The 26,587-nt window shown below is 42.0% G+C and overlaps 1 protein-coding gene across 3 annotated transcripts; it reads right to left on the bottom strand.

Annotated features, from left to right (window-relative positions):
- Window positions 1-166: 166 nt before the first annotated feature.
- fam184b (family with sequence similarity 184 member B) lies at window positions 167-23,910 on the bottom strand. Of its 3 annotated transcripts, none has more exons than XM_056372793.1 (18): window positions 21,338-23,910; window positions 16,296-16,484; window positions 14,005-14,676; window positions 13,235-13,370; window positions 12,616-12,767; window positions 11,858-12,403; window positions 10,481-10,588; window positions 10,082-10,380; window positions 9,061-9,199; window positions 7,704-7,823; window positions 7,294-7,426; window positions 6,899-7,029; window positions 6,304-6,419; window positions 4,739-5,095; window positions 4,477-4,603; window positions 3,044-3,151; window positions 2,081-2,478; window positions 167-809 (listed from the first exon to the last, which is right to left on the bottom strand). In XM_056372793.1, exons 1-18 carry the CDS (start codon window positions 21,485-21,487, stop codon window positions 737-739), a joined length of 3,954 nt encoding a protein of 1,317 aa, XP_056228768.1. In that variant the 5' UTR covers window positions 21,488-23,910; the 3' UTR covers window positions 167-736. The 3 variants fall into 3 exon arrangements, with proteins under 3 accessions (XP_056228768.1, XP_056228769.1, XP_056228770.1); XM_056372794.1 differs by having other exon boundaries at window positions 7,294-7,423; XM_056372795.1 differs by having other exon boundaries at window positions 4,477-4,591; window positions 21,338-23,909.
- Window positions 23,911-26,587: the final 2,677 nt, after the last annotated feature.

Here is a 26,587-nt window from a genome sequence, read left to right as displayed (position 1 = left end):
ATTTTATGCATATGACCCACCTCTAATATACTGTAGGTAACATTTTGAGCTCAGGGGCCACATACACTTTTTACCACATTCATTTCAATGATATAATTTGCTTGTGATCTTTAGGGTTGTGTTTCTTTCTGCTCTTAGTTAAACCCACATACAAAGAAGAGGCACATACAAAAACAAAATATTTTATTCAATTTGTTCATTAAGATTATTATACATTTTTGCATTGAAACAAGCTTCATTTTGGTATGGTGAGTCGTGTGTGTCCGTCTTGACAAGGATCTTGATTGAATATGTCGAATGCTTCCATACTCAAAGACACACTTGGTTGTAGATTTTAGGAAATGTACATTTGCCTGGAATAACCATGTGATGAGATTAGAGCAAAAGTTGCATTAAAAAAAGGAAGACTGCTTTAAAAAAAACACATATGGAGACATTCCCAACTATACAAACAAGATCCGGCAGGCCTATGTTCTGAGAAGAGGTCAGGCATGTGTTTGAGAAGCACTTTTTGGTTGAGCTTTGAGGTGACATTTGAGATGGCCTTGCTGGTGATGAGCCCATATGTTTGTTAATGTTGTTATGTCTGTTTGGGTGTGTGCGTGTCTGTCTGTTATAATTATTTTGTGTGTGTGTGTCTGTGTGGAAGCAAACGGATGTGTATAAGAAGCAATGAACTGTATACGAGAAGATGTACTTGCAGCTGCTGTGTGTGTGTTCATGTCTGTGTTTGTGCTCAGAAGGAGAAGTATTTGGTGAACCACTCCTGCCTCAGCCCCTCTGTCCCCCTCGGCTCCAGATACGGGCCCCTACAAAACACAAGAGACACACACATACACTTGAGTATTAAGTTTCAGAACATTTTTCTTATTTTGAAAAAAAAAAAGGAGAAACACACCGAGTGAGGTGCAAGCATTAAACACAAATGAAAATGGGAAAGCTGCACACTCATAACTCTATTCTCAAGTCTAAGCAAATACAAACCAACAACTGGGTAAAATATGTATCGATAGCTATGACAAGGAAATCAGCACAAACATATCAAAGAGAATATAAAAGTGGGGGACACAGATAATAACTCCTAGTGGAGACAATTAAAATATATTCACATTAAATCTGTAAAAGAAGAATAACATGTTAGCTAGTTAGCTAGTTATAGTTGGATATGTGTGTCATAAGGGCTTCATTAGAAGTGAATGAGAAACGGAGTCCTAAACTTAATTTACGAATGTCTCCAATATATTTTTCTTTGCTGCTGCAGACGGTAACACCGGTTGTAACTTTTCTTGCAGCTGATTGCGGGATGTCAGGAGACATTTTACATCTATAAACTACGAGAGAGATTGGTGCGACAGGGGATTGTGCTGCAGGAGGCTGTTAAATCATGTTGTGTGAAGTTTCAGTCAGCACCATCAGACCTGCAGCAAACATTGTCACTACCGCTGCTACAAGGAGGCTCATCGTGTTGGTTTTAGCAAAAACATAAAATTACTTAAAAGAATGAATTATTCTAAATTGGTTAATCCGTCCGTCCATTTTATGCAGCTTATCTGAGATAAAAATTAATTTAATTAGTTATATCTTTGGGGATTAATGTTATATAATGCAGGGAAGTACTGAAAAAATATGATATTATAAATTCTAGGCCATATTGTCCCTACTGGTTTTATATCATATCATTACATACTCACATGAAACAGGTATTAAATGGCATGTTATCTTCTATTAAAATATCTTAAAAAGCCTTAAATTTAATTTGATGAACTCTTACAGAAACCTTGTTAAAGATCAAATTAAAAAAGTGAAATTAATTCTAAACATCTATTCAGTTACTATGGAAAAAAAATATTTATAATATCAAAAATTACAAGGCAAAAACCACAAATCTAATACAAAATATACATAAACATATATAGACAAGAAAATACAATCATAACTGCTGTATCTTATTCTGTAGAAGGCAGTTTGCTGAAATGCCAGTCTTAGTAAGTTGAAATAAATGCATCAGAGTTATGACTGTGCAGCTTTTCCTTCTTTTCAGATGTGTAACATTACTACCAAGACATTAAAATGTCCATACCTGATTGATTGGGCCTGCAGGTGTGCATGGGGCTCCTGGCAGGAGGGGGACACATATCGGATACCAGTCTGCGGTGACGGGCAGACGGGGAGCGGGGCGGTGGGTGCTGGGGTTGGAGGGATGCAGGAGGTCCGGGATCTGGTGGAGCGAGAGAGGGAGGGGGAGGATTGCTGGCTGAGGGAGAGGGAAGTGTGCTTGTGTGGAAGAGAGGAGGTGGAGTAGTGGGCGGAGGTCTGAGGGTGGGAGGTGGACTGGTGGGGGAGGGTTGAGGAGGAGTGCTGATGGACGGAAGAGGAGGAGGAAGACGATGAGGAGGAGTGGGGGAGGAAGATGCTCCTGTCATAAGTACCGGCGCTGGGGATGCTGGTGACACGGGGAGGAGACTCCACACGCTTCCTCTGTCAGGAGCACACAGTGACACACAGGTGATTTTATGTTGGTCTTACAGTTCTCAAAATTTTGTTACTAAACCAATACTATGTACAATGACAAAATAACATCCACAAAAATGTATATGATGCTCAGAATTATAGATATAATATGTATATAGATCAGATATCAGTTATTTATCTATATTCTCAGCTGAGATCGTGCTGTTGAAACTGGACAATACGTCAATCTGGAAGAAGAAAAGCAGATTTGTTCAATGTGCTGTCTGAATTAGATAAAAAGTTGAGTTTTGATTTGGAAGTTAAAAAAAGATATTGACTTTGTAAATATGGATGATCTGCAAAGTCTGTATCTGTGTTAGCCAAATGTAATGTAGTTAAAAGCAGTGTGATGGACACAGAGGGCACACAGCATTACGACACACTGGTGATCTGTCCAGTGGGTGAACTGGAACATTTTACTGCCTCGTGCTACAGAGACAGAAGTTGGCTTCAGCCCAGTGAGCCCTTCTGGCTGGAAGGAGGCTCGTTTTGATGAATACATAATGTGCATGAGCTGAACAGACAAACTCACCCTCATGGTTGGCGTGACGCTCCCGGGGCGGGACTTGCTGTCACGGAGCCTGAGGGTGCTGCTGTCCCCAGCAACGGGAGGGTGGAGCTGCAGCTGATGCCTCTCTTCCTAGAGGGAAGGAGGAAGAGGAAGGACTTTCATTGGCCTTATTCACAGTTGGTGGTGTTGTTGTTGTTGTTGTATTAGAGTTGTATCTGGAGGCTGTACTTGTTTGCTAAGCTGCCTCACGCCACACAGATGGTAGACACAGCACTCTGGCAGAGGACACTTTAAAAAATGCAATTTTCGCCTACGCATGCATGACTGCAGATGATTATTGAAGACACAGTTTTAATGTGATTGGGTTTGAGTGGTTAAAGGAATGACATTTTATAAATTTGCCTTCACAGACAGTTTGAACTCTTGGTTACTGCACTGTTAACTGACTCCAAGAATTACTACGAGCTTGCCCCATGTTAGCTTACTGCTGTTGAAATTCAAAATATCTCAAACTAAGATTTATTCACTCACTATTTCTGGAGCTTTTGACCGTATGACACAGTTTTCAACTAGCGCCAATTTTTTTTTTAAGATTATTTTTTTGGCATGTTGTCTTTACTGGATAGCAACCGTTGAGATATAGACAGAAAACACAACAACAATTGTCTTGTTCTGTTCAAGTCAAAAACCCAAACACATTCGGTTCACAATGAAAGAAAACAATGAAAAGTTTCTCGTGTCAGAATCTGGGGCCAGAAAATGTTTGGCATTTATTCACAAAAAAATGACTGAAGCGATTGATTGATTGATTGATTATCAAAATAGTTGCTGATGACGTTTCTGTAGATCAACTAATTGATTAATCAACTGATACATTCAGTTCTACAACTGAGCAAATGAATGGTCTTGATATGGTCGAAAGCTGCACAACAAGCCAGTAAGTGGACCCTGAGTGGAGGATGTTTTATCAAGCTCAGATATCATGACTTGTTTGGCTCGAGAGGACCTGTTCTGAGTCATTCAGCAAACGAACATAGAACAGAATATTTATTTCTTCAAACATTATAAAGGAGTGTTACCAGAGACACAGTAGATCTGGAAACTAAATCATGAAAACTGAGACACGCAAGTATGTAAGTTCTTGAAATGAACTACAGTGCCCATGTTCGCCATAATATAGTAACACATGCGTCTGTGTGACTCACTGATGTGTTTTCAATAGTTTGGGAGCTCTGTGGCACAGAGGATTAAGCTACATCAGGCTTTGAGTACACAGACAACACCTGTCAGTCGAATCAATTCATTATTAGTTTTGGTCTTTTCACTGGATTTGTTGACAATAAGAGAAAATACTGAATATCACCAGATGTATCAGTTAAATGAGCGTCTTCTGGAGTGATCAGCAGAGCAGTCCTGTGGGAGTCTGCAGAGTGTGTAGTGTAGTGTGTTCTCACCACTAATCGTTTAATGAGCTGGTCTCTCTCAGTCAGTCTCTCCTGGAGTCTCCCCAACTGCAGGTCATCACAGCGAGGCTCCCTCCTCCTGCACCGTTCCTCCCGCTCACGCAGCCTGCAGTTAAATCATATACACAAACACACATACTTTCTCACATACCTGCACTTGTGTTCACTCAGAGTTGTAACACGTCTCAACCCGTGTAGATTCAGTTTAAACTCTGCGTGTGCTACATTTCCGATGCGTCTGCTCTCTACTCACTCGTTCTCCAAGGCCACTATTCGCGCCTGCAGGTGCGTCTGGGCGCTGCTGTATTCAGACACCAAACTCTGCATCTCCTTCTTGTGCTCCCTCCTGATCTCCTCCACCTCCTCTCTCATCTTCTCCTCCTCCCGCTCCTTCTTCTTCTCCTCGTCCTCCTCCTCTTCTTTTACGTCCTCCTCTTTCTTCTCCTCCCAGTGTTTCTGTGACTCCTCCAGTTTCTCCATCTCCACCCTCAGTTTCTCCACTTCCTCTTTCAGACGTTGTGCTTCTTCTTCGAGTTGGGCGTCTCTCTTCTTCCTCAGTTCTGCACTTTCCTCTTCTTTCTCTTCAGTTTCAGGATTCTTCTGTATTGATCTGGGGATGGTAGATATAGAAACAAAAGGATTTAAAGGAGAAGAATGGAAATAATATTAGTGGCCTGTATGGCCTATAAAAACTATTACTATAAACAGGAAACAGTAAAGGCTGTTTGGTCGGTAAATGGCTGAGTCATTACTGACAGAAATACCTCTGCTAATTTATCCAGCTCATTACTAGGTCATTTCCATGTATGTCTACTCTAATGGGTCTAATTTACATATAGACCAGTAAATAATTAAGCTAAAACATTTAAATTATATTGTCGCATGTGCATTTTTTTACTCTACTTTTTCTACTTTAACCTACATCTGCGCAACCTTTTCAAAATATCTCAATAAAAAACAAACAGTTTGTTCTGTCCTAAATATAATAAGCAGGGACGATACAAAAATGCTGAAATTACATCAAATATAGCTTATTAGCCATTGCTATAGTTTAAAGTGTGTGCTGTCTTCTTTTCCCTAGCTGTCTTAAAATAATAGTTCTACATTTACTGTCTTGCTGATAGTTGACTAGAAGATCCCACTCTCATGACTGGACGCTAAACATTAAGCTATGGCTTTGTTCGACGTTAAAAAATATACCTACCAGCACCTCTAAAGCTCAAAAAATACTACAGTATATTTTTTTACTGGGCCTGTGAACTGAGCCAGGCTAGCTGTTTCCCCCCTGTTTCCAGTCTTTATGCTAAGCTAAGATAAGCTAACAGACTGATGGCTGTAGCTTCATACAAACATGAGAGTGACATAGTTTCAAAAATTCCAAAAATGACAAACAACTTTAGGTTATGTCTACAAATTGGTAGTTTGTCATTAGCTTTTGTCCTTTCCACGTATATTACAGCTGCACTGATGAGCGGACAATTAATCAATTAGTAAATCAACCGACAACAATCTACTTTATAATCAATGAATCACATGCGCCATTTCCAGCATGAAATGTGAGGATTTTAGGCTTTTCTTTCTCTTATATAAGGGTACAGCTTGAGCCGCTGATTGGATGAAACAATCAATCTGAATACATCCCCGAAGGGTCCGGGAAACTCTGATTGGCATTTCACAATTTTTCTCACTGTTTTTCTGACATTGTAATGGTGAAAAAAATATCATCACATTAAATCGATAATGTAATCATTAGTTGCAGTCTTAAAGGATATCATTAAAGTTAAAATCTTTTTCATATTTATGCACTTCTTCCCTTACTTTTCCTTTAATTGCTTCTTGAGAGCTGCATTCTCTCTCTGCAGCTCCAGCACGGCACAGCGACTCTCATCCAGCTGTCGCTCAAACACCTGGTACTGGTTCTGCTGCTTCAAATCCTGCGTTGCGCGCACACACACACACACACACACACACACACACACACACACACACACACACACACACACACACACACACACACACACACACACACACACACACACACACACACACACACACACACACACACACACACAAGCAAGCATATAGTGAATATACATTGTCAGTTTTTGTACTGACTCATGTTGCTGCAGATGCAAACGTACTGTGTTGGCGTAATCCCAGAGGCGTGGAGAATTTTATTTATGTGGTGGATAATGATATCAGTTACCAAGTGGCTGTGATTTGTTCGTGTGTGCACACATATTTGAATATGTTCAGTTGTGTGTGAGATACAGGTAACCTAAGTGGGAGACAGGTCTTAACAGAGAAGAGAAAGAGAACATGTGAGTCTCTATGTGCACTCTCCTCCCTGTGGGATTTATATTCAACACTGCGGTCGTCACAATGTGTGTCTGTGTGTTTGTGTGTGTGTCACCTGTTGCAGAGCCATCATCTGTGTGTGTGCCTGTAGCTGGGCCTGTAGGTCTTCTATCTGCTGCATGTGTCTCTGGGTCATCTGTCTGCTCCACTCTGTGTGCTGTTGGGTTAACTCTGCGCGCTGCTTATCTGATCACACACACACACACACACACACACACACACACACACACAGAAAACAAAATCAATGTGGCCCACTGTTACAGGTACCCTTCTGCTGTTGCCATGGTGAAGTGTATCCATGGCAATAGCAAGTTCACTGTCGAATTTAAAATCTCCATGTGTACATCACTGTGTGTGTGTGCAGTTGCTCATTTGTACATGCAGCTGTGCATGTGTTTATACACAGTGTGTTACTGTGTGCATGTGTTCATGTGTGTGTTTGTGTATTACCTAGCTCCAGGTGGTTCATTGTCTGTAGTCTGTTCCTCTCAGACAGCAGATCTTCTTTCGCCTGTCTCTCTAACGTCTGCAGAGCCATGGCGTGACTGTGCCTCTCATCAGCTAAAGACTGGGTTTGGGGCTCCTCCAACACATTAACACACATTTACAAAAGCTGCATTCTTTCGGCTCACAAAAAGACTGTCTTTCCACTAAGATTTTTACAAGACACACACATATACTGTATGGTGTGTGTATGTTTTATAGATAAATGCACACACACTCACAGAATAACAATTTGTTGCCTCTCCTCTCTGAGCTCTCCAGCACTATCATCAAAGCTGCTAAATTATTAATCACAGAGAAAACCTAGGAAGGGGAGTACACATGATTTTTGAAAATGTGTGTGCAATCTTGTGTACCTGCAGCAGCTCCCTCAGCTTTTTGTTTATCTCCTTGGTGTCTTGGACCTCCTTCCGCAGCTTGTCAATTTCGGGGTTGCCGTGGCAATCATCTCCCTGGCCTGCCTTCTTTTTCTCCACCTGCATTAGCGAAAAATCGTGAGCGAAGGATTTGAAGGCTCTGTGTGACGTCAGAGTAATTTCAAGATGATGAATTTGCTGCAGGCATTGAATTAAGTGTGAGATGTCGCTTTTGTTTTAGAATATAACCACGCCAACAGCTGGTTTCAACACATTTCTTAAAATAAATAAATAAAACAAAGACTTCATTTGTGGACTCAAAACAGGCTTATGGAACTAATTAAAAGAGCACTTCAGCGATTTAATGTTGTATTTCCATAACGTTGGGGGACACAGAAGAGACTGATTTCTTTCTGTTAAAAAGCCATGACATTCAAGTGATATGATCAGGCTTATTTTATCAGACATCATATAAGTTTTCACAGGCTGACAAGCATTGCCAGTATAGTATAGTATATTATAGTATAGTATAGTACCAATAAGTATCATGACTAGTAAACTGATATTGATGTGTAAAATCGGTTTTACCATCAGTTTTGACAAGTCAGACATAACCTTATAACCCAAATGAATGTGGCACAGCCACAAGGCAGCCTAATACAGAGAACCATATCTGATCCTCAACGTGTTGTTTTGACAACTATTTGGCAACAATTTTTGATAGTCCGTTAATTGTTTTAATCATTCTCGGGAAAAATGCCAAATATTTGCTTGTTCAAGCTTCATAAATGTGAGTGTTTGTGGTTGTAATGTGGTCATATCTGATGGTAAACGAAATGTCTTTGTACTGGAGTGTTGATTGGACAAAACCAAAGGTTATGAGAAGATCATCTTGGCCTCTAATGGGTATTTCTAATGGGTATCATTTGACTATTTTCAGACGTTATAAAGAAAAAAATGATTACTCAAGAAAACAATCTTCCGATCAATCAATGATTAAAACAACCATTAGCTGTAGTCGGCTACTAAGAAATGAAAGCAGCTGGCACGAGCGGTCGTGGCTCAAGGCCACCTATCCTCAGTCCCGTTCTGTTGGAGGTTTCTTCCTGTTGAAAGGAAGTTTTTCCTCTCTAATGACAGCCTGGGTTTCTCTCTATAATGTTGTAAGGTTTTGACCTTACTTTGGCGCTATACAAGTATTTTTTCAGCTATTTTAATAAAGTGAAATCAAAATGGCAAATCAGTCTGATTATCAAGATATAATTACATTCCTAAAGAGAAGACCAACAAGGCTGTAAGTGCTGAGACCAAGGCTAATTGATAACTTTTTATAATTCAGTTTATAAAGGAGATTTACCTCGGTCAGTTGACTCTGCAGCTCAGACATCTGGGTCTCCAGCTCCTGCTCCCGGTTCTGCCATCTCTGTTCACTCTCTGCAACTGCAGCATTCATCTCTATCCTGAACTCTGCTCTGAGACGATCCTCACACTCTGCCCTGAAGGCATGAATCAGAACGAGACGGGAGGAAGAGTTAACCTACATGCAGAATTGCTATTTATTTCTTCTTGCCACACAGTACTGTTTGGCTGTACTTGAGAAGTGCAGTCATTTTTATGGTGTCTTGTTTTCTTTTGCTTCCACCGATTATTTTTTATGAAGTTTTACATCTAGTAGACAACCTGTGGACGGCACTAACCTGATTATTTCCCTCTTTACTTAATAACTTAATTTCCACATAAGTGATAAACCTGGTTTGCTTTGTCATATTAAAGGATTAATAGGTCTCTGACTGTAAGAAACCTGTATATCATTCGCTGGACTTCTAACAGTTTTCATAAATATGTGCCTTTGTATGGAAAACACCCCAGAACTGGAAAGTAAGTATTGTTTGAAAGATGCATTATCGTTGACCATTCAAAAATTAATCAAAAAGTAATTTAAAACACAAAAAGTAATCGGCTGCAATAAAAAAAATATGTGTATGTTCATATGTATATATGACTATATGAGGCAGGACAGACTAAATCCTCTTTGCCATTAAGGCAAATGTTTACTTGAGTTGTGATATGGATTTAATTTTTACTGGTAAATTGATGTTGTTTTAATCTTATTGCTGCAGTTAATTTCTTGTCTTGCTCTGGACAACACACATCACACCACACATTACAATAAAGCTCATTAAAATTAAACTGAATCGAATTGAAGCGAGGAAAACATGCTGTAGGTTGCTGTGAGCCGCAATTTGAACGATTCGCTTCTCAACTTTGATCTTCTCTAGTGATCATTTAGGAGGAGGGCTGGGGGAGATCACAAGCAGAGTCAAGGCTTTGTAATGTAAGCCTAAGCGGTTCTGGCAGGTCCGTGTTTATTCCGCTACCTGATCCGGTCCTCGGTGTGCCGCTGGCTCTGCTCTAGAAGGCTCCTCTCCGTGCTCAGTCGGCTCTGTTCCAGGACTTTCTCCTCCAGCCGGTGTTTGTCAGCTCTCAGGGAGGCTATCTCTCTCTGCTGCCTGTCCCACTGCTTATCTGCGTCCTCCTGAATCCGAGAAAGTCGACTCCGGGTCTGATGAAGCTCTTCTTCCAGACGAGAGCTGTGCGGTCCACACGAGGGTGCAGCTTCGGGCGTCACCTTGTCTTTCTTCTCTTGCTGTTGGATGGCTGATTCCAGCCGACAGATCTGAGAACGCAGAAACACTTCACATATTACAAGTGTTATAACTGATAATAGCTTCATCTGATATTATTTTAGCTAATAAAAGCATATTTTGACCTCTGACCTCATTAGTAGCATCTTTGAGTTTTGTTCTCAGCTCCTCTCTTTCCTTCTCCAGCCCACTGCGTAGCTCCTCACCGGTTCTCCTCTCCTCTTCCAAACGTGCACACACCTTCCAAGAATATTCCTCATCAAAATCATTATTACATTAACAATTTATCTTCTTTTCATCACTTTAACGCCACCATACTATCATTTCCTTATTACTAAGCCTAATGAATAATTAGTCATGATGAAGTGCACATTATAAGAGGGCTAAAAGGGCAGGCAATTATGTGATAAAATCTCTTTATATTTCTAGATGTATACCGAGAGAAAAAGATTTTCATTAATCTTGCTCTTGTGGACCAGCGGTTCCCAGCCTGGGGGTGAGCAATCCCCTCCAAGGGGTCACAAGATGAGTAACAGAACAGTAGATCAGACAAAAACATTTATGCTCCATGTTTTTTTAATACATTTCTTTTCGTGTCACTATAATTTTCATCTGTTTAGGCCTTTAAAACTTAAATTAAACAACTCTTTGGTTGGCATGGTCATAACCCTTAAACATATGCAGCTGCTGACAAGTGACACATATAGACATTGCTTTGTTCTTATGGGGTCACAAGCTGAAAATGTTTAGAGGAGGCACAGTAACCTGGTTACTGTTCCCCTTCTGCCCTAGCCTGATTTCTTCAAATTCAAGAATAACAGTTTCTTTTATCAGGTTCATAAATTAAGAAAAACCTGCTGGACAATCCTGATTTTTGTGTATGCTAAACAAGGTGTCAAACATATTGTATATGTGCATCACACAAATTCAGAACAGGGAAAGTGTTACTGCCGCAGCTGTGTGACAGGACTCATGGCGGTTCATCTCTGTCTCCAAAATAATTACATCCAAAGTCTGACTGAAAGTGAAACTAAAATAATTAAGCCTGTATGAGCTGGCTGCCACAGCTGAACAGCAGGCTATTTTTAAAATTCTGATACAAGTGCACACTACGGCAAAACTGTCCTCTTTTGCTACAGAGCCTGTGCTCTCGCTGCACTGTCAATTCAAAGAGAGTCCAAAGAAAGAAAAAAGGAGCAAAATTCTCTTCAGGTTGAGGTGTCAAATCATTAATACTAATATACTACATAATGTATCACAGTCTTGGTTTAGGATCATAGTTGTTAAACATACAGGATCTACAAAAATATAGAAATGCAGGTTTAAGATTAGTCAGGTTATTGCTGTACATGACCTGATTTCTAATCTGGTTCCTGTGTGCATATGAACACAATGAGTGCTATAGATGTACTTCTGGTAGATGTGCTTTTCTGATCTGTGCCTCAAAGTTACTATTTGTAGAGGTGGTTACCAGTTAAATTAAACCCCGCCCCCCTGACAGATGCTGACCTCTTGGTTGGTCTTCTTCTCTGAGCTCAAAGCTTCTTGGACGCTGTGTAGTTCGGCTGCGTGTCTCCTCATCACCTCCTCTATTGCCTTCCGAACCTGCTCCTTCAACCGCTTCCTGTCCTCCTCGGCCTTCTCCACCAACCTCTTCTTCTCCTCCTCCAGCTTCTGCTGCACGTTGGCTCTCTCCGCCTCGACCTGCTCAATGTTCTTGTCCAACTGGGAACGAACACGAACCCTCTCGACTTCCAGTTCTTTGCGCTGTCGATCCACCTCTTCCTCCTTTTCTCTTCGCAGGCGCTCTTTGATCTCTTCCACTTCTTTGTGCAGCCCTTCCTTCTCCTCCTCTCTCTCCCTGCGCAGTCTGTTTCTATCCTTTTCCAAATGATCCTTTTCTTGCTCCCTCTCCCTCTGTAGGTTTTCTCTTTCTTTGTCTATCTCCTTTTGCAGTTTGTCCCTATCATCATCTGCATGCTTTTGGATGCGACGCAGCTCCTCTGTCTGGGCTCTCACCATCTCCGAACGCAAACTGGACAGGGCCTCAGCGTGCTATAAACACATAGGACATACAACCAGTGGCCACTTTATTAGGTACAACTGTTCAATATAACAGCACAGCCTTAAGTTGTACATTTACAAGTTCATTATGTTCAGTTTTTAGTGACAGGGTGTTGGAAAATAAACTATAAAACTAGTACTAATAGGTATGCACATGTAACTGCACTTTCTATTCAGTATGTGTGTGTCTGCGTGTGTGTTACCTGGCGTATCTGCCGGGCATGGTCACTATTTCTGCCACTACTCTGTAGTTCCAGCTCTCTGTTCCTGCTCTGCAGACGGCTCACCTGGCTCCTCAGTTCCTCCACCTCAGTGCACACACACACCTCACAGCCTCCGCGGTTCAGCAGCTCCTCTGACACACATAGAACACACAAGGCAAACACCAAATCAACACCAACAAACGCCCGAGTAAACACATACGCACACACAGACATGCATGAGCAAGTATTGATTGATTATGCATAACAGAAGAGAGGGAGAAGGGAAATACTGCAGACCAATACCGACTGAGGAAGGGCAAAAATCAAAAATCATTCTCATGCAATAAAAAAAAATTCAGGCTGTTTTTGCTGACTGGGTATGATGACACTTTGATGAAACTGTTTGCCATTGTGGAGGATGAATAATGTGTGTTTGTTGCATTTTCTGTATATATTATATCGGCGCAAGGCAAAAACTTGATTAACGCTGAGTCAGCATGAATAATGGAAATACACTGAGCTCAGCTGAATCTCAACAACGTGAGCTTTCTCCAGCAGACAGGTGAGACGACAGGTGGACAGGCAGACACAGACGGTGAGAGGCAGACCAGACGACTACCTGCTCTGCTCTGCAGCTCATCTTCCTGCAGCAGAAGCCTCTCCTTGGCGACCGCCAGCTCCTCCTCCGCCCGTTTAGCCACGCCCTCTGCCTCAGACACACGCCTCCGATCCAGCTCCAGCTCCTCCTCCAGGTCCTGGAGGGAGTGTGGTGCGAGGGCAGGTAAGGAGGGCGACGCAGAGGAAGTATTGTGGGTTGGCATAGAACCACAAGGGAAATAGAAAAGAAAAAAGGAAAAGACAGATGAGGGAGAGAGAGAAGCCGACAGCAAATTTGACACAGATAAGGTGGAAGGAGAGAAAGAACACAAGTCAGGGACGGGGAGCGCAATAGAACAAAAAAATGGGGGATGAAATGTGGTGAGTCAGGAAGCTATCTCGCCCAGCTGTGAGCCTTTAATGGTCTGCTGTGAGGGCTTATGTCAGCTCTGTGCCAGCTCTCGTAGGGCTTCTTAATGCTCATGCGTGAGGTGGTAATGGTGGTGGTGCAGCGAATCTATCCTGCTCAAACTACTCATTAGCAGATAGTTGGCAGTGGGAATAGCACTCAGAGAGGGCAGCCTGTGGTTAGACAAGCAAGATCCCCCCTCTCGCCTCTCTCTCTTTCTCTGCCTCCACCTCGCTCCCTCCTTTCCCATCAACACAATCCTTAGCTGGGTGCATCAGAGACGGGAAGCTAGAAACATTTCAATTTCCCTCCAGGTTGCCTTTCCCAGCACTGGATCCTAGTTTTAGTATGAGTGAAAACATTATAGGTGAGTGTGTGTATACCTGTATTCGCTCTTGCAGTTTCACCGTGTTCCTCTTGCTCTCAGCCAGCCTCTCCAGGTGACTTTCCACCTCTGCTTCAGCCCTCTTCACCCTTTCTCTCAAAGCGCTGTGCATTCCTTTCTTCTCCTCCTCTTCCCTTTCCTCCCACCTCTGCCGCTCCTCCCTCCATTCTGCCTCCATCTTCTTCCTCATGTCCTCCTTCTCCTCGTTTAGATCATTTATCTTTTGCTCCCATCGCTCCCGTTCCTCTTTCACCGTTTGCCTGTTCTTCTCCTCTATTCGATCCCTCACCTCCTTCAGTGCCTTCACCTCCTCTAAGAGTGCTTTTACTCTTTCCAAGTCCTGACACTCTTCTGTTTGTCTCTCCTCCTCTTCTTTCTTTTTGTCCTCATCTTCTCTTTGTCTCTCCTCTTTCCTTTTCTTATCCTCATCAACAGCTGTCTGCAGCTCCTCACATTTGGCATCCAGCTCCTGGATCTGCTCCTCTGCCTTCTCCAGTTCTTTGCTCAACCTCAGGCTCTCCTCCTGGGCAGCGCTGATCTGGACCCTGGCCTCCTGGAGCTCTTCCTCTGCTGCCTGGAGCCTCTCCTCAAACCTTTTTCTCAGCTCCACCTCGGTTTCACGCTCCCTCTCCTCTGCCTGGATGCGGAAGCACTCGAAGTCTGCCTGCACCTGAAGGCACAGAGGATGACATGTTCCACCCTGCACTTGCATATGAACTGAGTGGTTTATGAGTATACATCCCTGTTACTGGGTAAGTTACTCAAGGCATCGATTCAAATAAATTATGTTATTTCTCCCAGAAACAATCTTTGGTCTAAGCTGGCATGATAATCCCATAGTTCATGGATATTTCATGGGGGCACATTCATATTGCAATTACCCTGTACCATTGCATCTTTAAAATGTTGCACTCAGGTTTAGCAGCTGCACAGACCACTGGAGTGAAAAGTGTGGACAGTGTGTCTGTAGAAGATTTGAAAAAAGGCCAAACTGTGGTCATAAAGGCCAATTAGCTGCAATGTTGTGACATTCAACCAATACTCCGTATGAGGCAAAACATCATTACCAGTACTGCACTGTCGAAACCACAAATTCATCTGTAAAGATGCTAAACCTTTATTCAGCTTGTCACTAAATTAACAAGATTCATAAGTAAATTTTAATATTAAGTGAGGTGTCCTGGAAATATGATATATAACCTCTTCCTATGGAGTTTCCTTGAAATAACTATGTTTTTGGGTTATTATACGGAAAATATGAAAGCTAAGGTCAATTTAAACCCATTCATTCATTACTCAGTCATAGTTGTGAGCTTCATTCTCCATGCTCAACACTGACCACTGACCAAAATTTAATTAGCAATGAACTGTAATTAATTAATTAAACACTGTCTCCCTATAATCAATATCAAATTACAATAAAGTTCTTTACAGGAAATTTCTTGGAAATTATTAGAAAATAATTCATAAGTCACAGCCTCCGACATTTAACAAGTCTGTTACTTTGGATATCTGGACACTTCTGAGGATGTCGCTGTGCTTATATGTTGACTGGAACTGCATCAGTGACAATAGTCCACTCTAACTCTAATGTATTCCTTCTACTCTTAATGTATTCATCTTGTCTAGCCCATTTTCCATTGTGTTTTCTCACCAAAAATACAAAAGCAATTTGGCCATACTTGTCTGCGCAAAACAGAGCCCAAAGACTTCTGTTGTTAAAGGGCTACTCATGTATTTGTTAGTAGGTGTTTACAGTTGTTTTTTTCATAATGAACTCAATGCACATTTACCTACCTGCTCTGATTCTGCAGCAAAAAAATGACAACCCAAAGAGGAAAACATTTCTCTGATGACAAACACGGCAGACAGATGAGCAAGGCCAAACATTTCAAAATAAAAGTTTATGGTCTGTGTACATTTTTTATCTCTTTAGTTGTTAAGATGCATCTTTTTTCCCAAAGAGCTCATAAGAAAGTCATGTGGGTATTTATGACTCATGTTGATGTTTTATTGTGGTGCACAGAATGTAAATAAGGCATGAAGTGCATGAGGACTGGATAAAGTCTAAACTAGGTTGACTGTTGTAGGTCACATTAGGGCCGGGTTTGATTTGCTGCTCCCGCTGGGAGTTTACACATTAAATTACAGCAATACAGCATGCCCTTGAATGAGGTCAGCTCATCTCATGATCAGGAGGGTAAGAATGCACACCCCTCCTCCACACACACACACACACACACACACACACACACACACACACACACACACACACACACACGCACTCACCTGGGCTCCAACTCTCTGCTGCTCATCCAGAGACACCTGCAGTTCAAGGAGGCGTGTCCTCAGCACTGACCCCTCCCCTTCATGACACGTATCCATCAAGATGCGGTGCAGCTCCTCGTGATGGGCTTGGCTCAAGGCCTGCAGAGCCGCCTCCTGCTCCTCATTCTTCATGTTCAGAGAGTAAATCACCTAGAGAGCGTCAACGACAGACAACGGGACAATTGTTCACATTCATGCCCTAACGATGTGAATTTTGTAAAAATGTGTTTGGCATCTCACTGATCACCACCACTGCCCTTGACTGACACTGAATTAAGGCAGTATCTCCTAATGATGTACTTCCTGGAGTCTATGTGCCCCAGAAATTGAGGATCATGGTGTTCTGATGTTCATTAATTACTCTTGTTCATCATTAAGTGTTGTGTTCTTGGTTCAGCCTGCTGTGCCTTAGCTGGGCATAACTGATGCATTTTTTTATAAAGCCAATCTGTGTCTTTGCTATTATTTTCTGTCTGTAAAGTAATAAATTAAAGCCAAAACAGCTGATTTTTCTTGAGTTTAAGCGGACTAATAGACTGACAGATTGTTCGCCCTTTGATAAGAAAAGATTACAATTGGCCTATAATGTAAACCTCCTCATTTGATTTTTAAGTACATATTCAGTATAAAACAGTTATTTCTCATGGACTCTATTTGGATTTTATTCACTGTTTAACTTTTCTTATCCTTTTATGTGACTGACAGGATTAAAATCAGTATGATATTGTATGGTAATAGCTTATCTTCAGGTCCTTCTTAAGAAAAAAAAGCTGACCTGGTTACAGTTAACAACCTCTTGGATTCAGATGATTCACTGATGCATCTGAGCTACATCACAAACAGAAGGAAAACTGACACCAATACTAGTCCACAAACATAGACATTCTGGAGCCAATATTTTGAGCTGGCAGCTTTATGAAACAAATGTTGAACTGAAACTGACTGACGTGGAAACACAATCATCTCCAAACACAGCTACAAATGTTAAACAACAACACTGTCAAAGTGTGTGTATCTAGTGTATCAGAGCCAGTATATAGCGCGGCTTTATGCTGTGTTTCTCCTGCCTGCCAACATGTGTGGGGTCTCTGTCCCTCTTCCCCATTTAGACTGTGACTAACGTGAAATATGGTCTGTTTCACCCCACTATTCACTTTACCCTCTACGCCATGTCTACAGTGTCATCATCCACTCCTACTGACCCTGACGTCTCACTTACCCACTGGCAGAGGTGTGTGTGTTTGTGTGTGCACGAGCATGGGTGTAAGCAGGGGACACATGGGCTCATATTTTACCCAGACGCCTCTCTGTCTGCAGCACACAGCTGGCACTGCACTGCCGGACATTCCCTCAGAGAGAGTGTGTGTCTGCGTGAGTGTGTTTTTATATGTCACAACCTCTCTCGCACACACACAGACACTTGAATGGCCTCAATATTATCAGTCACCATCAATCTACGATGTATTTCCTATAATCCAACACCTAATATCAATGATGGATGTGACATCTTCCCAAATCCTGGTAACAAACTCACTTCTCTCTTTCCTGTCAGTCAAACACTTGTACTGTATGTCACGCTGACTATTCAATCACGTCATAGTGCATGAACTTTGGCTCCCAAACTATGACTCATGACTCAGAGGAATGAAGGTGACTCTGAATCGAGGGCAGCCTCTGTGTGTGTGTGTTTGTGTGCGTGTGTGAGTGCGCGCTGTTCTGTACTTGGCTGTCCTCTTTGGCCAGTTTGAAAGTGAGAACAAGGAGAAAAGAAGGGAAATATAGCAGGAAAACATGTTTAGATCTACACCCATAGTCCTCAAACCTGGAGGCCAGGACCCCCTGAGGGCTCACACGATACACTACATGGCTAAAATTGTATGCATACCTAAACATTACATGCATATATGATTGCTGTATCATCTTATTCCAAAACCATGGGCATTAATATTACTGCTATAACACTTCCACTCCTCTGGGACACTTTTCATTGAGAGCATTAGCGATGTAAGGCACTGATGTTAGGTGATAAGGGCAGGTTTCGTTCATGTTCCAATTCGTCCCAAAGTGGATAGATGGGGTTGAAATCCCTTTCTTAATGGACTTGGTTTTCTGCATTGGAACATTTTGAAAGATGAAAGGTCCTTCCCAAGGCTGTTGCCACAAAGTAAGAAAGAAAGAAAAAATGTAAGACATTAAACAGCCTACAGCCTAAAATCCATGTTGAGATTCATGAAACTTTAGTGAGATTCCAGATTTCAGTGTGATAAGGTTAGGATTAAATGTAGTGCCTCACTTTGATTCAGCTTTTTGGGTGTAAATTCTTAAGACTCTTGGCATGGCAGCTTGGTCAGAGAGTGGCGAGAGCTTCTTGCTACTGTAAATCCTGCCTCAAGATCCTCATATTGATCCGAGCAGTCGATAATGTTATTCATGTATCCTCACAAGCCAGTGCCCGTGCTTATTGACAATAACTTCATAGTCAGCAAAGCATGAAATTAATATTCTGTCTACAGTGTAAAGGAGAGCTGAGACAACGCTGTTGAAACAGGAGTAAGATGTACACTGAATGGTTGGTGAACAGAGGAGAGGTTAGGCAAAGAGACAAGCAAGCATGCACACACACACACTTTCTCTTACACCAGCCCTCCCTCCCCCACACACACACACACACACACACACACACACACACACACACACACACACACACACACACACACACACACACACACACACACACACACATATATATCAAAGAGGGTACCGGGTGTGGTGGATTACAAAGCAGGGAACATTGTGACAGTGTAAGCTAGATAAGTACAGGAAATCACATAGACAGAATTAGAGCTGCCAATCAAAAGAGTGGGTGTATATACAACACACACAAACACACACTTTAACATGCTGCTGTTGATCTCTGTGAGTCATTCAAAAAAGACTGCTCTTCTGTATTCATGTGGGGGTGTTTGTGTCTGTTCGCGCACAAGCTTATGTGAACATTCACAACAGCTGGCCTGACATGGTCAGCTCTCGCTTTCTTCCCATTGGCTTGTTCCGCCATGTAAACACACTCCGATGTGCTACTGGTTTATCTTTAGCAGCACCCATTCAACCAGAGCAGACCAATCTCACTGGTAGCGAGGGGGGGTGAAGAGGAAGGGGGAAGGGAGCTGTGTAAGTCAAGCATAAGTATGGATGGGGGAGTGGAAGAGTGCAGGACAGACAGACGTGAGGATGTGTGTTAAGTACAAGTGCAATACTGTGTGTGTGTGTGTGTGTGTGTGTGTGTGTGTGTGTGTGTGTGTGTGTGTGTGTGTGTGTGTGTGTGTGTGTGTGTGTGAGAGTGCGTGCGTGTGTGTCAGCCTCCATGCACACATGAGAGTTGGTAGGGGTTATTAAATATATAAGGTTACTACAGCTGACCCATTTCTCGCTTCCTCTCCACTCCACACCCCGTCCCAAAACACTCAAATAAACCATGTGTCACATGCCCAGCGTCCCAAAGCCCAGCGATAACGCTTACACCACCTATCGGATTTGATGATTCTTATACTTCACCAGAGCTACGGGTTTCGGGTTTATTTACTGTGGTCTTAGAAGAGCTAAAGCGGGTTGGCAGGGCTTGCATAAAGTTTCAAGAGAGAGAAACAAGTCCAGGCTTTGGAGGAATATTAGGATAGAGGGAGCCGAAGGGGCATGAGAGGTAGAGGGACTAGGCTGGCAAATTTCCCTAACAAACACAGACACAAGTGCTGACCCCTCATCTGTGTCATCTTTGTTTGTCTGTGCCTGTGTGTCTATGTATGAGAGGAAGCCGTTTGAACAAGACACACAAATAATACTGCACCATGTATTGCATTGCACACGTGTTCCTGGACACTCATACACACGCACACACACACACACTTACAGGCTACACAGAGGTGAAGTCATAAGGGAAGAAGGAAAGTGCACAGTCATCAGTAATTGTCATAGCTCAACAAGCGACGGGTCATGCCCTGCCTCTGTAAGCATTATTGTGAAGCACAGAGAGGGAGAGTCCCCATATAGCAATTCTTACAGTATGTAAAAGCAGAGCAGATACAGCTACTGCTGCTGCAGCTGCCGAGCATCCCTGCCTGCACGCTGGTAAGTGTGCATGCACATGGACGAAGACACACAGCAGGATATGTTGGAACTAATAAAGACATAATTATAATCATGACCAAAATCATTGATTACTCAATGAATGCATTCATTATAATTACAAATAACTATTCAACCATTTGCTGGATGCAGCTTCTTCATTGTGGGGTTTTTTCTGCTTTAATCCTTGTCATATCACTGTTAATTGATACCTTTGGATGCATTTTTTTTTGTCTGTTGGTCAAACAAAGAATAAGAATTTGAGGCTTTGGCATTTGTGCAATCTCTGCTATGAAATGTGCAATTCTTTTCATTTTTAACTGTGATTGATGCATGGCGAAGATAATGCACAAATCAACTGATTATTACATCATTGTTAATTGCTGCCCCAATAGGTTTGGCTGTCAAATTGCTGAATATCTGCAGCCTACACCTAAAGCTCATAGTGATAGCTGATGTCTGATCACTGTCAGTCACGAAGTCGAATAAACCCAGCTCCAAGTTTTCCAATCCTTATCCCAAGAGATAATGATGATTTGTAACATACTGCCCATCTTTAATGTTGTTAAAGCCCGTATGGGCTGTCTATATCGTATTCCTACTCTATACTTCTCTTAGGTTATTTCTTCTTTATCCGCTATAGATCCATTTTATAGCCTGTTTCTATAAGCATTAACATTCTTGCTGTGACATCTGTTGGTGTACTACCTGTAAAATACAGTCATCACAGGATAATTACAGGTCGCCTTTTTCAGTGTGCAATTATGTTACAGTGCGATATGGCAGATAGTGAGGCAGCCATCAGATCGTCCAATCAGCCTGACTGATTCAGTGACAGCGCGTCCGGCGGCGCGCCTCTCGGTGTCACCGGCAGGTCTTACCTTGGTAAGCTGAGCGATCTTCTTGCACATCTTGCTGTGCATCTGGTAGTCGTACAGCTCCTGCTCGATGTTCGGGAACTCTGCCGCAGTCCCGTTAACGGTGGAGCCCGGCCCGGGGGGCTGTGCAGCCTTACCGGCGCCTGAAGCCATAATGAAACCACCCCCCCAGGGGAACTTCCAAGACCGGAGGATAGTCAGAAATGATCCCGCCGCCTCTCGGATGAAAATTCCCACCAAAATCGTGTCAACTTTTTACTCGTGCATCTCATTCCTCTGTCGGTAGACCCGCTCCCGTGAACAGCAGCTCGAGCAATTCGCTGGAAAACATTTGTTAGTAGATCGGCGGGGCTCTCCTCGTGCGTTCCGGTTGCTGCCCCCCTCTCCCACTGTCCGCCCGGTGATCGCGGAGGTCACACACTGGAAGTCCATCGGGGACGCGCTCGCGCCAACCGACCCTTCCCCGCTGCCAACGGATATTTTTTTCTTATTCTAAGGGGGAGCGCTCGAGGATGAAGGCATACAGTCCAACCACCTGTCTCGCGGCAGGGGCGGAGAGGGGCGTGTGTATCCTATGGAACATTACCGGAGACAGCTCGAGAAGCGCACTGCTGCAGTGCTGCCCCGCCCCTACCGGCGCTGCTGTATCAATGCCGATCACTATGTGCAGGGGAGGAGGGGGTCTCTGGGGTCTAGTCGTGTGATTTTACTCCATCAGTCAGATACCGTAAACACAATATACAAAGAGCAATTTCAGTAACTGTGGGTCCTATAGACAAAAAGTAATTTCAGGGGCGGATCTACAGAAAAATCCATGGGGTAGCAAGAGGGTGGCATGGAGACTTTAAAAGGTGGTAGAAGTATGTATGCTGATTTATTCATAAATAATCAAATATTGGTATTTGTTTGGAAAAGCCCCCAAATGAAGATATTTTAAGATTTTTACTGCAAAAATAATTCTGTGGCACGAGAAAAACAATGAATAGACAAAAAAGCTGACTTGCAATACCACAAAATACTGTACTTTGCTCTATTAGACCAGTAGGGGCCACAAAATCTATGCAGTTTTCTGCAATAATTATGCTAAACAACAAGCAAGTCTCGTTTGAATTGTTATGCAATTATTATTATACATTATAATGTCATCAATATCTAAGAAATAAGTAAATTAGGCAGCTTTGCTTAAATCTAGGGTTGCAAAGATGAGTACACCATTGTATTATTTTAGTGCTTAGTATGTCCTCCCTTACTTTTAAGAACTGCACTGACCCTTCTTGGCATTGAGTGTACAAGTTCACAACAGATTATCCTGTCTGTCCTCTTCCACTCCTGGAGGATGATCTCCTTGAGAGTCTCGATGTTTGAGGGGCAGTGCTGCTCCACTTGTCTCTTCAAAATTCCACACAGATGCTCAATAGTGTTGAGGTCTGGCGACATACTTGGCCACTGCAGCACTTTCACCTTGTTCTTCCTTAAGAATGCAGCAGTGGCCTTGGAAGAATGTTTAGGGTCATGGTCATGTTGAAAAAGTGCCCGTCGACCCAGAGCGTGGAGAGAGGGTAGCATCTTCTCTTTCAGGATTTTTGCAGTACATCTGTGAATTTATGATCCCATCAATATACTACAACTCCCTTACACCTTCAGCACTCATACATCCCTATATAAGACTTTTACCACTGCCATACTTCACTGCTGGAACCATGCACTTCTCACCATACTCCTCCCCCTTGCGATGCCATTTTGGATGCCATCAGATCCAAAAAGCTTTGGTCTCATCAAACCAGAGTATAGATTCCCAAAAGTCTCCACCTTTGTCACTATGGGCCTTGGCAAAGGCTAAACGGGCTTTCTTGTGCTTTGGGTTCAGCAGTGGCTTTCTGTGTGCACGACAGCCATTCATTCCACTTATGTGTAGGGTGTGTCTTACTGTGTGAGATGAAACAGTCACTCCAGTTTGGCTTTCCATAGCTTTTGCCAGGTCTGAGGCACTTGCTTGCCAATTCTCTTGCACTTTTTTCAACAAAACTCGCTCATCCTGAGGTGAAACCTTATGACGATGACCAGGACGTTTCCATCCTTTTTGAATTTCTGTATCACTTTTGCTACTGTGTCCTGACTTACTAACAATGATCTGCTAATCCTCTTGTACTCTTGCCCTTTTCTGTGCAATGAAATAATTTTGTTTCTCAAATCTCCAGAAAATTCCAATCCTATATTGTGCCATTGTTGTCAGCATTAAGTCTGAAAGCAATTCAGTGGGTAAGGTACCACTTAAACCATCAACCAATTACACCTGTTTGAGTGGGATGGTTCAACAGACTCACCTGGTGAGTCAGGTGCCCTTAACGAGCACCAAAAACATCCTATTAAGTTTTATTTTGTAACTTTCAGGAGGGTGTACTCATTTTTGCAACATGAAATTTTACCATTTTGACAACAAAAATTATATCTTCCTGTTTAGCATTGACATCATTGGTAACTGATGTGGGAGAGTTCCCAGAGGATTACATCATATAGAAACCCCAAATATCTCTTATTTGTAAAGAGAAAGCACTGAAATTGTTAGGTATAAGAGAGGGTGTACTCATTTATGCTGTATACTATAAGTAAGCTATCAAATACAAATACTTAAGTAAAAATCCCATGGCTGTGTGTCTCTTTCGTATTTTATGGGGATAAAATCTGTTTTTGACTATCTGACTATCCCACATCTCCCTCCTGTCCTCACAACCTCCCACATAGCTACATAGACTATATTAATTAGCTTGCCCACCTGAAGTGAACATATTTGAGCATGTATATAAACTTTTTATCAATACTATCAAACATTCAGCCACATTTGCTAGCTAGCAAACACGGTATATGGACTGCTGGCCTTGCACTAGTACTTTTTCTAGTTTATTAATGTCACATGGCCCGCCGGCCCATCCAGGGCGCTTCAGCAGGTTCTGAACTCTGACAAGAGTAAACGCTTAAAATGCTTAGACATTTATCTGTATAGACAAGAGATTTGCCAATATAGACAGACTGCCTCTCGTTAGCTCGGTTAGAGCCTCTAGAATTCAAATATTCAGTTCATTTTGCGCTAACCATAAGTACATTTATCAATATCTACTGTGTGCCAGGAAGCCTGGTGACTGCCTACCATTTAGATGTGTAGAACTCTTCTGCATTCCTTCATTATTTATATTCCTTTAGTCCGTAAGGGTCCACAGGTCACAAAAATCAAAAGTGTGTCTTCATAAAAGTATCCCAGGTTATAAATATCGTCCTGAAAAGTCGAAGGCTCTGTGTTAGCGGGTCTGCTATTGTTTGTTAGTTTTCTGGCTAAAAAATGGAGGCCTCCATGTAAAGATCATCAGATTTCACTCCGGGGGGGTCGGGGGAAGACAGCCAGCATAACCCAGCGTAAACGTAATGACGTTGTTCTTTTCCTTCAGAAAAATACGGGTGCTACCTTTTTATATACAACCTGTTGCACCGAGCATCTATGGGGAGCTTTCATCTCATGCTGCATTCACTTGCACTCGGACATCGGAGCTTCACTCTTGTAACAACTTTTTAGCTATAGACTTTTGATTTAGACTGTCCAAAACTGGGGTGGCAGCTGGGGTGGCAAGGTATTTTTTTAGGAGTGGCAGCTACCACTCTATGCCACCCTGACGGATCCGCCCCTGAGTCATTTATTTATTTTATTGAAGGGATGAAAGTACACACTGCTGGGTTAACCCCACCTTTTGGTAACTATGGGCCAGAACACTTTTACCATTTAACCCAGAATTTGACCCAACCTAGTGAGTGAAATTAATTATTGCTAACATATTACCCATACACTGGGTTATTTCCTGCTTCGTTGCCTTTCAATGATAGGATACTTTTATATCTAATAATAATAAATACAACAGCAACAAATAATAATAATAAAAGACAAAAGATAAAGTTATATTCTCAACTGATACAATTTGAGATGAGAAATAGCTTACCTGGTGTCATGTCATCCAGCACTAAGTGCAGTTTCCCTCTTACTGGGAATAAAACAAGGATTCTGTCACTGAGGGCAGCCCAGCTTTCAAAACGTCTTCCCGCTGCCTTGGGATGAAGCTGCAGGATGTCATGTGATATCTGATGAATTTGGATAACATGGAAAACAAATATAACTAGGATAGCAGTGTTTGAAGAAATGATATGGGCTTGGAGGAAGCACCTGTTAGGAAAGAATACGAAGAGATGTCTGTTTGACGGATCAGTATAATGCATTCAGACAGTATTCATATTTTTCAAATTTTTTTTATCTTGCAGCCTCATGCTAAAATAGTTTAACTTCATTTTCCCCTCATCAATCTACACTTAATCTACTCAAAACCAAAACGATTATTAGCAAATTTATTGAAAAGGTAAAACTGAAATATCACATTGACATTGACAAGTATTCAGACCCTTTACTCTGTACTTAGTTGAAGCACCTTTGACAGGAATTACAGCCTCAAGTCTTCTTATGCATGATGCGACAAGCTTTGCACACCGGGATTTGGGGATTTTCTGCCACTCTTCTCTGCAGATCCTCTCAAGCTCTGTCAGGTTGGATGGGGACTGTCGGTGGATTGCCATTTTTAGGTCTCTCCAGAGATGTTCGATTGGGTTGAAGTCAGGGTTACAGCTGGGTCACTTAAGGACATTCAAGGAGTTCATCAGTGTCTTGTCTTTCATTAATGAATTTATCATTTTTTTCTCTTTTGTCTTTCCTCTGCTTTCTTTCATATTTTTTTCGTTTCTCTTTTCACCTTTCTCTCTACTAGTGTGTTTGCCATTTTCCGTCAGCTTTAGTGTAAATAGATAATTATATATTTACATCAGTTCTCAAAAATAAATCATTACAGTTTTAGCATTTACATTCACTGGCTATTAGGACTTTTTATGCTTGAACGTTTTACTGCCCCACATCATGAGACTATGGACAATACATTCCATCGAATAATATGACTTTTTCTCATGCTTTATGTTTACTTTGGTTTTAAACACAAGAGAGAGAGAACGGAGTAAGTTTTTTGTTTTTTTTGGGTGGTGGAGTGGTGGGTTGCATATTGTGTAATGTGTTGCATAATAATGCTAATGGCTGTAAAATAAAATGATAATTCAATAAAGACATTGTTTTAAAAAAAAAATTACAAGTAAAATTGAAGCAGAATAAAGAGGGACGAAGTTTCATTCCAGCACAGCATCACCTTGCAGGTTGCTTTAGTTTCAAAACAGATG

Source organism: Seriola aureovittata, chromosome 3, assembly GCF_021018895.1.
Source record: "Seriola aureovittata isolate HTS-2021-v1 ecotype China chromosome 3, ASM2101889v1, whole genome shotgun sequence".
Taxonomy (NCBI): domain Eukaryota; kingdom Metazoa; phylum Chordata; class Actinopteri; order Carangiformes; family Carangidae; genus Seriola; species Seriola aureovittata.
This window is presented reverse-complemented; position numbering and strand designations above follow the sequence as displayed.

What these genes read in the sequence shown, in the direction of transcription:
- fam184b (XM_056372793.1), bottom strand. Translation starts at nt 21,487, where the DNA reads ATGGCTTCAGGCGCCGGTAAGGCTGCACAGCCCCCCGGGCCGGGCTCC. An exon ending in AACTGCAAGAGCGAATACAG is followed by an intron (nt 13,371 to 14,004) that starts GTATACACACAC and finishes CACTCCCTCCAG; the next exon opens with GACCTGGAGGAGGAGCTGGA. An exon ending in CTGCAGGCCCAATCAATCAG is followed by an intron (nt 810 to 2,080) that starts GTATGGACATTT and finishes TGTGTTTTGTAG; the next exon opens with GGGCCCGTATCTGGAGCCGA.